The sequence below is a fragment of the Hemitrygon akajei genome, chromosome 8 (genome assembly GCF_048418815.1).
Source record: "Hemitrygon akajei chromosome 8, sHemAka1.3, whole genome shotgun sequence".
Lineage (NCBI taxonomy): Eukaryota > Metazoa > Chordata > Chondrichthyes > Myliobatiformes > Dasyatidae > Hemitrygon > Hemitrygon akajei.
The window spans coordinates 49,419,136-49,431,409 of NC_133131.1; the positions used below are offsets into that span (position 1 = coordinate 49,419,136).

A 12,274-nucleotide genomic window follows, 5' to 3' on the forward strand; every position below is an offset into this window, starting at 1 on the left:
ACTGTCCTTTCCATTTGTATCAGAACTGGCCACTTTTTGCTGTGATTCCTCCCTTTTTCTTTCATTTGCATATTTTAGTTTGCTGAGCTCAGAAAGAACTTAAATACTCCTTAACAGCCACATTATTTCACTCGATTGGAGAAATTCCCTTTGGCCACCAATCGCCCTCCTCTACCTTCTTGCCTGGCACTTCCTGGTCAGAGACACACGAGACTGCAGGTGCCAGAATCTGGAGCAACAGTTTACTGAAGGAACTCAGCAGATCGTACAGTATCTGTTGAGGAGAAAGTATCCATTGATGTAAAAACCCTGCATCGGTATATAACGCACTGGTTAAGATCTTTACTGCTATGTTGTAGTTATTTCATTTAGCAGTACTGTAAGGGCAGTCTGTTCTGCATTTAGCATGTTTGGGTTTGAGCTAAAGGGGCTATGTTGTTCAACTTACGAATGTTGTGACAGCCAATCAGGATGGTGAAATTAGTAGCAGGATCTAGAGAACACTGGGTGAAGAGGTTTTCGTGATGGACCCTGGTGTGGGTCAAGGTCTTTTTGGCGGGAGCTGGGAGAGGACAGGAGGGAAGATGGCTGAGGATGCTGTTCCTGTTGCACAAGGTGCTTTGGGCAGATCAATGGCTTCTTGGAGGAAGGACCAATAATCCCATGGGGGAGACTCTTTGTTCGAGATGGATTTCGAGTGACATTCAGAAGGTGGTATGTGCTTTCACATAGACCATGAGTTAACTGTAATGGACCATTTTTATTTATTTTTTATTACTAGCCATTCAATAAAGCTGAAATTTGATGCAGTGTATGATCCGTTATTTCTTTCTGATGACTAATTGCATGGGGGCAGTATTTACACAGTATTCGCACTGCTCAGGAATCGGGGGGGTCGAGACATCCCAACTTCCCGGTTTTGGAGGGTCCTAAGTCATACGGACCGCAGACGTATGGAGGTTGAGGAAGGTGTTTTTCTCACCGCTAAGTCCAGTGGCTGTTAGCTAGGCTGATAAAAAGGGGTTTCAAGTAGTGATATCACATTTGTCCAGGGGTTGGAAAACATCTGTCATCATTGTTAGTTGGATATATAGGGTCATTCTCGAGATGAGTAAAACTCTAGTGTTCAGGTTGTTTCTTTTACAAGATTGTATAATCAGCCAACAAAAAATGCTTTCTTTAAACTTGGCATCAGTTATTCTGGGAAAAATTCTTCTCAAATACCGAAATCCTTCACGAAAATTTTTCTGCCTGCTGACAGCAGATTCCATCCTTGCAGCCTTGAACCCAGTAATTCTGCTTTTGTCTTTGACAAAGCCAAGTCTCTGACCAGGTCATTTCAGTCAGATTGAGTTATCAGATGAGGCTCGCTTGACATAAAGGGTTCAAAATCTGTAGCAATATCAGTGTCATTCTCCATTCCTGGCTCATGCATCATGGCACCTTTGTTTGCCTCCTCCAGGCTCCGTCTCTCTGGCGTCTTCAGTACCAGTAGACATGTAGAACAGGTCTCACGGCAGAAGGGAGATTGGGGTATTCAATGGACGTGTTGTTTTTAACAGAGAAACCAGACACACTGGTCAGACAGAAGTAGCAGCCTGTCACATGATTCTTCTTCCTTCGCCATATCATTGGGACAGCAAATGGCATTGACTTCCGAGTATCTCTGAGCCAAGCTCTAAGAGTGAAAGCATATGATGTGCAATCTTTCTCTTGGTCACCAATTTTACACCCAAAGTAGAGCACATAGGCTTTCTTAATAAGAAGACTTACGCTCCGTCTTTGAGATTTAAGCATATACTTGCCACAAATATAACAGAAAGTATTGCAACTGTTGCAACATAGGTGAGACATTTTGATATCACAAATACTCCTGAAAATACAATTACTTTATTATAATGAGTACACATAATGTGTTATGAGCATCGAGCATGCGCTTCAACATGATCGCAAACCAATATACATATAAACTCAATGCATAGAACAATGTGCATGTAATGCTTTTATAGCCTTTCTTCCCAAAACCTGTGCTGCCATGCAGTGCAGTGTCCACCCTGCCTAAGTATGCCCAGGCATGCCTGGACAAGATAAAAAACTTTTCAGCTTACATTGTGGGTACCATTTTAATCAACTTGAATTATTAATTGAAATAACAAATACAGGCAATTTCCCAAAAAAAGGTGTGTGACAGGGAATTTTCAAATGGCCACTTTATTAGGTACTCCTCATTATGTAAATATCTAATCAGCCAATCATGTGGCAGCAACTCAATGCATAAAAACATGCAGACATGCTCAAGATGTTCAGTTGTTGTTCAGACCAAACATCAGAATGGGGAAGCAATGTGATCGAAGTGACTTTGGCTGTGGAATGATTGTTGGTGCCAGATGGGGTGGTTTGAGTATCTCAGAAACTGCTGATTTCCTGGGACAACAGTCTCTAGAGCTTACAGAGAAATGTTGCGGAGCAGTGAGCAGAACTGGCTCAACTCTCGCCTCTGGCCCCGACACCCTGACTTTCCAATCTATCTGGTCCAGCATTTAAATCATCCAAATGTCATGTTAAACCTCGTTGTCACCATTGTTATGTTTTGTAACTCCAAAACATAAAACTAATTGAAAGGAAAACATGGAGTCGGGAGATGTGTGTCCTAGTTTCATTTTTACTTTTAGAAAGGTATGACATGGTGGTGCAATGACATATGCCATTCATGTACTTTTACACGTAAACCGTAATGAATTATGCAACCAAAGAATGCTTAATCAAAGCAATACATTTACAATATTATTCAAATATTACTGAAAGTTTAAATACACTACAGACTGAATGTGAGATGAATGTGGAAGCTTCAGAGAGGGAGCAGAGGAGATTTAGCAGGAAGCTGCCTGGATTAGAGAAAGTGTTATGAGGAACTTCCAAAGTAAATTTCTTATTTAAGTATGTATATGTTGTAATATACTACCTTGAGATTCATTTTCTTGCGAGCATTTACTGGAAAAAATACAATAGAATATACAAAAAAAGTATACAATGTCAAAAAAACTATGGATACAAAAAAAATATTGAAAACTTGAGTTGGAAAGGATGAACAAGCTAGGGTTTTTCTCTTTGGAGCAAAGGAGGATGAAAGGTGACTTGATAAAGATGCATAAGCTTAGTCACCATCTATTTGACTCCTAAAGATTCAAGATTGTTTAATGTCATTTCCAGTATTCAACTGTAAAAGAGAACAAAATAATAGTTACTCCAGCTCTGATGCAGCACAAAAAACCCAATAAGATAAAGAACACATAAGAATATAAATACACAATAAATATATGATACCTTCTATACGTAGACAGATTTTATGTCCATAAAGTGAAGTTAGGCACAGAAGTGTCTGTACTAACTGACAGGAATTGATAAAGTAATAGTGATTACAGATGTGAAGGGGTGGGTTAGTCAGTGGAGGTGTTGATTAGCCATACTGCTTGTAGAAAGTAACTGTTTTTGAATCTGGTGGCCTTGGTGTGGATGCTATGTTGCCTCCTTATGGGAATGTGACAGACAGTCTATGTGCAGGATAGGTGGGATCCTTCACGATGTCACCGGCTCTTTTCCAGCATCTTTCTGTATATATGTCCTTGATGGTGCCAGTGATGCATTAGGTGGTTTTGACTAACCATTGTAGAGCTGACCTGTCTACTGCAGTGCAGTTTCCATACTGATGCAGCTTCTTAGGATGCTCTCTACTGCACATCCGTCGAATGATATGAGTATAGATGTGCACAGTCCAGCTCTCTTTAGAATCCTCACAAAGAAGAGGCATTGGTGTAGAATGTGTACAGGGACCATGAGAGACTGTGTGAGATTTGCGTTCCCAGGAGTTTGAAACTGCTCACAGCTTCCACTGCTGTACTGCTGATGAAATGAGGGGTGTGAATGGTGTGAATTCTCCTGAAGTTGATAACCATTTCCTTTGTCTCGCTGATATTAAGGAAGAGGTAATTGCCTGATATCAGTACACAGCCCCTGGGGAGGGGCACCCATGTTGAGGATGATGGGGAGGGTGGAGTGGTTGTGTATCCTGTTGGTTAGGAAGTTCAATGCCCAGTTGCACAGTGTGGTATTTAGACCGAGGAGTAGCAGTTTGTTCATAAAAGTCTGTGGGACAAAAGTGTTGAAATCCGGAAACAGCATTCTGATGTAAGTATCCTTGTTTTCTAGGTGTGTCAGGGCCAGGTGCTAGATAGATGCTATGGCATCTCTTGCAGAGTGGTTCTGTCAGTAAGCATATTGGTAAGTGCCTAGTGTGGCAGCAATGTAGTTTTTGATATAAGCTGTTACCAGCCATTCACAACACTTCAAATGCAAAAATAAATAACAGTAAATAACAAGTATGAAATAACAAGATAAAGGGTCCTTAAAGTGAGACCATTGGTTGTGAGAATACCAGAAATAGAATGAGTATAGTTATCCCCTTTTGTTCAAGAGCCTGATGGTTGAAAAATAGTAACTGTTGTTGCAGCTGGTGGTGTGATTCCTGAGGCATTTGTACCTTCTACCTGAAGGCAGCAGCAAGAAAAGAGCATGGCCTGGGTCGTGAGCATCTTGATGATGGTTGATGCTTTTCTACAGCAACGTTTCAGGTAGATGTGCTCAATGGTTGTTTCATAACCACATGATGTGGCTCTGTTAAGTAATAACGTAATAGTTCTCTGCCAATTTACTATCATGCAAACCACGTTTAACAGGTCTATCAGAGTCCTTTGAGGCTGTAACTAGGAGGATATATTATGTTACAATTTCTAAATGACATTCAATTAGCTGCAACACAAAAGGTTACTACAGCAGATAAAGGTAATATTGTACATTGATAGAGATTTGGCAGGCAGAAAACAAAGTTTAGAAATAAACGTTTAGAAATGAAGGGACTTAGGAATATTAAGCAGGTTTCTGACTCACACATTTGATTGAGTTTTTTGAAGATGTGATGAAGATGATTGATAAGAATAAGGCAGTAGATGTTGTCTCCTTGAGGACTTCAGTAAAACACTTGACCATGTCACTCATGGTAGGCTGGTCCTGAAGATTGTCACATGAGATCCATGGTAAGTTGGATACAAAACTGACTTGGCCATAGAAGACAAGTGGTGTTTTACAAGGTTTGGTGTTGAGACCGCTGTTTGTAAACTATATTAATGATTTGGATGAAAATATAGGAGAGCTAATTAGTAAGTTTGAAGATAACATGAAAATTGGTGGACTGTGGATAGTAAGGAAGTTTGTCAAAGTATACAGAAGAATATAGCTTAGTTGGAAATTTAGAGGAGAAATGGCAGGTGAAGTTTACTCCAGACAAGTGTGAGATGATATATTTTGCAGGGTCAAACGCAAGAGGAAAGTATGCAGTAAGTGGTAGGACCCTTAGGGGCATTGATGTACAGAAGGATCTTCGAGTGAAAGGATGGTACAGAAGATATACAGCATGATTGTCTTGATTGGTTGTGGTATTAAATATAAAAGTTGGGAAATCAAGTTGCAGCTGTATAAAACATACTACAGAGAGGATCCGGAAGAGGATAACCAGAATATTGCCTGGATTGGAGTGTACTAACTACATGAGGATATATAACTATATATCCTACAGACATGGACTGTTTTCTTTGGAGCTTTAGAGGCAAATGGGTGACCTGATGGAGATATAAAAAAATTAAGAAAGATGTACAATCAGTGGCCACTTTATTAGGTACCACTCAGTGTAAGTTTATAGTCATCTGTTGCTGTAGCCAATCCACTTTAGGGTTCAACATGTTGTGCATTCAAAGATGCTCTTCTGCACCCCACCGTTATAACATGTGGTTATTTAAGTTACTGTTGTCTTCCTGTCAACTTGAACCAGTCTGGCTATTCTCCTCTGACCTCTCTCAATTCCATGGAATTTTCACCCACAGAACTGGATGTTTTTGTTTATCATACCATTCCCTGTGAACTCCAGAGACTGTTGTGTGTGAAAAAAAAACAGAATATGCTGGACATACTCAACAGGTCAGATAACCTTTGTACACAGACAAAACTGATTTTCAGCAGAACTGGGAAAAGTTAGAAGTAAAACATGTTTGAACTTATAGAGAAAAGTGAAAGAGGTGGAGAGAACAAAGAGAAGATCCATGAGAGGATGGAGACAAGGCAAGATTGAATAATATTAAATGATGGTAGTGGTGCTGGTTGAAAGAAGGTGGAAGATGTGTGAATTAGAAAAGAAATGCCTAGACAAGGTACAAGAATAAGGAAATGAATAAAATCTGAAATATTAAAAGATGAGAAAGACAAAAAGAAAAAACAGAAAAAGCTGAAAAATGTGAGATACAAGACTGGAAAAGTTGGTTTGCTGCAGCTGTTGAGTTCTGAAGAGTAATATACCATTGGAAATGCAGTCCTATTCTACTTACATTCAGTTTTAGTGGAGCAGTTAAGGAAACCGAAGAGAAAGAGAGAGGTCAGAATAGGAGTGGGATGGAGAACTATAGTGATAAGTAACCAGAAGCTCAGGGTCACGTCAGAGGTCTGAACAGATGTACTTGCTTCAAAGTAAGGTAGGAAATAGGTTGTCAGGAAGATTTCCAGTGACTGCAGTACAATCTGACAACACAGATTACATTGAGTGTCCTGAGTTATATGTGTTGGGTTCAGATTAGGTTGTGTCCCTTTATTTTGTTAGAGATGCAACATGGTAACAGAGCCTTCTGGTCCAACAAGTTCATAGTGCCCAATTACCCATGCAACCGACATTAATGCTTTAAGATTCCATTTTAAAAGTTAAACAATTATTGTAATATGCATTGAAATCTGATTATGAAAATTAAATGAATGTTTTTAACTGAGGGCAGCTAAATTGGATGATTAATCAAACTTGTGATGTTGCTTCAAAATCAAACCAAAGTGTTTTGTACTATACCTTTAAATTTGTCTGTCTCTTTGTCTCTGACTAGTCGAATGCTCCTCATATTCAGATCCTTAAAAATGGCATCGATATCTCCTTGTACTATATTGAAAGGTAGATTTCCTATATAAGCTGTATATGGAGGTTCTGTTGGTAATTCCTTCTGCTTTCTAGGACCACTAACTCGAACTCTTCTGAAATGAAAAAAATCAGATCAACCTTCAGGCTGGCCAGGTGACATTCATTCTGATCTTTCCATTCACCTTTCCATTAAATAAGGATGCAGAAAAGCTTTCTAGGTTTTATCAAATCACTCTGAATTTATTTCTAACTGTTCAAATTTAGTTCCATCTCTGTCCAAATTTACAATCCATAGTTTACATTTAAGAGATATGAAATATCTCTTATTAATATGTGTTTACACATTAAGGCAAACAATTTGTGGAAATCTTATTGCAGTCTGTGGTTCCTGGTCTGTGTTAGTGCTGAGTCCTATATGTCATTTTAGGCTACAATGAGAATTTAAAAGCTCCATCAATACTTGTGACCTTTCCACATTGTAACCTATTAATACTTGTACCCAAATTTCTGGTTTACATGTTGCATTAACTTGATAATTTTGATGAATGCTCATTCAAATGAAGTATATACAGTAGTTACAATATAAAAAGACAAAGATAGGAGAGGAATGTTGTAAGTTTGGCCAACATTTGTTTAGTAAAAGGAAAAATCATGCAAGATTTTTCACTATTGTATCACTTTTTTAAAAAATCATTTTTGGAATATGGGCATTGTTGTCAAACACAGCAATTACTGATTCAAAGGTTCAAAGTACATTTATGATCAAACTATGTATGCAGTATACATCTTCCCACAGACAGCCACAAAACAAAGAAACAACCTGTTCAAAAAAGACAGCAAACATCCAACAAGCAAAAAAAAAAGAGAAAAACCACAGAAAAACAACAGTCATTGAAACAGTTCAGGAATGTTCAGTTTAGTTTAGTGCTGTGTTGTTCTTTGACTGCAGGCTGCAGAGCCAGTCTGCTCCAATCAAAATCATACAAAATAGCAATTAAAAAGGAGTAACTAGAAATCAGAAACACACGATAACAGTCCACAAACTGCATCAACTGAGCCGTCAGCACAAACGGTCCATGCAAGCTTGATTTCAGTGCTTAAGAGAAATTTATATAGGTACATGGATAGTATGGATATGGAGGGCTATGGTCCAGGTGCAGGTTGTTGGGAGTAGACAGCTTAAATGGTTTTGGCATGGACTAGATGGGCCAAAGGGCCTGTTTCTGTGCTGTACTTCTCTATAACTCTATACACCTTGCCCAAGACCCAAGACTCCGGCAGCATCGAGCAAAAGGGAAGGAGAGACCAGTCAAACGCAGGCAGATGGTGCTGAACATCTGCTCTTGTCCTCATTCATTTTAATCTTGCTCAACGCTTTAATCAGTGAGATTGGCAAGAAATGGAGTCAATCATGGGCTCGTGCCCGTCTCCAGGCTGCACACTCTGTTTGAAACCTCACCGAACTCTCTTGAAGACAGCAAAGCACCAGATCGCTCAACTGGCCCAAAAATACACCATCAAAATGTAAATCACAGGTTCCAACAGTAGCAGAATCACAGTTGAAAGAAGTGAAGAAGCGAAAGGAGCTTTGTAAACTATCTGAAGGCCTTTGGGTGCATTGTTCACTAGCACCCCTTATCTGAAATACTCGAGGCTGCAAGTGTTTCAGAGTTTGGATTTACATCCATATAATGTAATGAGATAGTCTCAAGACTCATACCACTGGATGGAGAAAAGTTACTTCCCCACAACCATCAGGCTCTTGAATAATGGGGAAAACCACACTCACTTGCTCATCCACTGAGATGTTCCTACAACCAATGATCTCACTTTAAAGACTCTTTATTTTGTTATTTCATGTTTTCATTATTTATTGCTTTTATTTATTTGCATTTGCACTGTTTGTTGGCTTCTGCACTCTGGTCGGTCTTTCATTGACCATGTTATAGTTAATAGTCTATAGAATTGCTGAGTATGCCTGCAGGAAAATGTATCTCAGGGCTGTATATGGTGACATATATGAACTTTGATAATAAAATTTACTTTTAACTTTACTTTGATTGTTTAGCTTGGGAACGGGACCCAAGTCTAAACATGAAATCCATTTACCTTACATATACAGCTTATACATATTACCTGAAGGTAGGTTTATAAACCTTCAAAAAAATTTGTGCATGAAACAACAATGTGTCCATTGAATCACCAGAAAGGTAAACTATCACTACCTTGGCCACCCAGGTGGAAAGTCCATCATTCCCAAATCTGAATTTATGTGCTAACAGCAAGCAGGCTTTGTCATACACTGTTCATCATACTGATGCAGCAGTTCAGTGTGTTAGATTCTCATCAGCGATGATCTTGGCAAATTCATCAATGAGTTTCTCTGCTGCTTTATGATGAGCAGATAGTTTACCACTACAAATCTTTAAAAAAATAATGCCATGCCTTTTCTTAAATTTCTGCAACCAGCCTGCTGAATATTCACAATTACCTTCAATTTTCAGTTCACGGTGATAGACCTTTGTTTATTTCATGATCAGCATACCACTGAGTGGCATATGCTCCCTCCAATGCTGATGAATCCTCTCTTTCAATACACGATCAAGATCTTCATTTTTTTGTTTTTCTATTTTTCATTATTTTCAGCATAGAACTTTAACACTTTGCCCTTCTGTTTCTCCAGGTTGTAGATAGTGGTTGTTCCAACAACATGCTCCTCTGTCACATGTTTCACACTTACACTGCTGTCAAGTTTTTCCAAGAACTTGACTTTCTGTGTTATAGATAAACATAAATGCTTCCTCTTTTTCTTTTCACTATTACCCATAGGCTATTTTGACATTTTCAACAATATCTTCATAGCACAGAGCAGAGAAAAAGCTCAAAACACATGGTAATCACTGTAATGCACGAAGGTCTGGTTATGATGACTGCTGAAAACATACTGGTGCCAACAGGGTCCCACTCAGGGCATGTGAGGTTACTTCTCAGAACTGTCTGTGGTGCATGGAGACTTGTGCATTGCCTGGGAACCTTCCCAGCACCTTACAGAAATTTCCATTGGTGGCGTCAAGTCAGCATTCAAAAACATTTAGGGTTTTGGAGGTTTAAGATTTTGGATTTTTGTTTTAAGGGGTGCTCAACCTTATTACACATCCTCTTCCACATCCCCTTCCCAGTGATGCTGCCACATTTTCTCACCCTTAATTCTACCTCTTCCATTATTGGCACTTCAGCATTTCTTTATGCACGATTATACTCTACACCATTTCATTGTTTGGCTCTCATTGTTGTACATTATTACCATATACAGAATATTGTTTACTCTGAGCTTTATGTTAGCAAGACACCTCACCACATATAAACTAACAAGGATCTGAATATATGAGTTATAGAGTCATACAGCACAGAAACAGGTTCTTTAACCAACGACCATAGTAAAGATAGATTCTTCATGTACCCAGCAATACTAAACCCATTTATCAGCATTTGCCCTGTAGTCTTCTATGCACTGGGATACAAGTGTTTATTTTGATACTTAAATATTGTGAGTGTACTTGCTTCCTCCACTCATTCAGGTTGTATGCAGGATTTCAGCCACCCCTTGAGATTAAAAATTCTTCCTAAAATCGCTTCTAAATCTCTTTATCACTTATTCTAAACCTATTTAAGATACTGCCAAAATGCTGTAAATCAGAAAACAACAGTAAAAATGGAACGTAAAACACTTATTACGCTGATCTTCTTCATGGATTGTCACCTTGTCATGGTGGAGAAGCTTGTGTGGTCCTGAGATCCCGAGAGTGATGCCGTCTGGAGCTATGCTCCTGGTAGGGTCACCCATGGCGGTAAGGTCGAGGGTGAGGTCCCTGACAAAGAACAATCTAACCAAGACCTCAACGGTGGAACAGGTGGACGAAGTTACTTTGCACTCAACGGCTGTGAAGGTGGATGAAGGCTGCAACAAATCCATCAGCTCCATTCGTCGTGGTTTCCATGCCATTGGAATCAGTTGGTTGATTCGTGAAGTATCGTGAGCTTCTTGGAGTGCAACATCAAGTACACGTTAAACAAATACACGCAGAGGCATCTTCGCTCTGTGGAAACACAACGAAGACCATCATCCTCGACCTCGTCGGGTAGCCACGACGACGGATTATGCTTATTTCAAGGCAAAATTTTCTCTCTTAATGAATTAGGATTACCAAATTTACAGTCTGAATAGAAATAGAGATTTCACTAGTTTCCTCTGAATTTAGGATTTAGAATCTAATATTTTGCTCCTAGATTTGTTCCTAAAATCACAACCTAAAAAAATTCTCCAAGATCTGGGAGAGAGAGAGGGAAGGAGGAAATGAACAAATCTTTAAGATAAACACTATTATAATTTCCAATCTAGATGAGCCAAAAGCTATATAAAACATCACTTAATTGCAGTAGTGATACGCACAACTTTTTCTACCAGAGATTCACAGTGGAAAAACATTACTATAAATACATATTCAGAGACTGTGTCACACTCATCAAAGTCTAAGTGGTATTCAGGTTCATTTTACCCTGCTGCTGGCTTTTAGAATCCCAATAACCAATAGGTAGATGAGGATAATAATTTTCTAGCTTCCTGATGATGAGAAATTCCAAATCACAGGAGACCAAAAAGTATCAAAGAAGGAGACAATAAATATTAGTATATGGATTGAATGAGGAATGTGTTCTTCAAGATCTCCATAGGCTATACAGGCTGTTCTGCATTCTGACAGACAGGACAAGTTCCCTTTTTCTCACCACTTTGAGTAATTGTTCTTTCTTATCAGTTTGATGTACTCTTACTGCTATTCATTACAATACTGTGGAGCTATGCTAAGTGATTTTGTGTACTTCCCAACTTACAGATAAGATCTTGAAAACTGTAAAAACAGAACCTGTTTATTACCTGCAGATGGCTTATAATTGTTTTCTAATAAAGAAGTAGCAATCAATTCATTGCTTAAAGAAGTAGCAATCAATTCATTGCTTAAAGAAGTAGCAATCAATTCATTGCTGGAAGAAGTTGGGCAAGTACTAAATTAAGTGCTGAAAATCAAAGTTAAAAATGTAATGCTTTTGCTATATCAGTAGGTAAGTCTAATTTTTGTGTGACCATTTCTAAATACTTATAGTTATTGTGTAATACAATACAGTAGCTCCATCTTCAGTTTATGAGAAGAAAACCTATCCCATTCGTTACATTGGTCCATCCAGGGCCAACCTACTTGGACTAGATTTGGGGGT

General features: G+C 38.8%; 1 protein-coding gene across 2 annotated transcripts in view; it reads right to left on the reverse strand.

Moving 5' to 3' along the window:
* eif4h (eukaryotic translation initiation factor 4h) overlaps positions 1–12,274 on the reverse strand; it is an 84,938-nt gene that overhangs the window by 49,025 nt on the left and 23,639 nt on the right. Inside the window, exons 2-3 of one of the 2 annotated variants that reach the window (XM_073053823.1) lie at positions 10,764–11,100; positions 6,938–7,116 (exon numbers count right to left, since the gene is read on the reverse strand). In XM_073053823.1, coding sequence (XP_072909924.1) covers positions 6,938–7,116; positions 10,764–10,771 — 187 coding nt within the window. In that variant the 5' untranslated portion in view covers positions 10,772–11,100. The remainder of the gene's footprint in view (positions 1–6,937; positions 7,117–10,763; positions 11,101–12,274) is intronic. The other variant, XM_073053821.1, reaches the window with a different exon arrangement.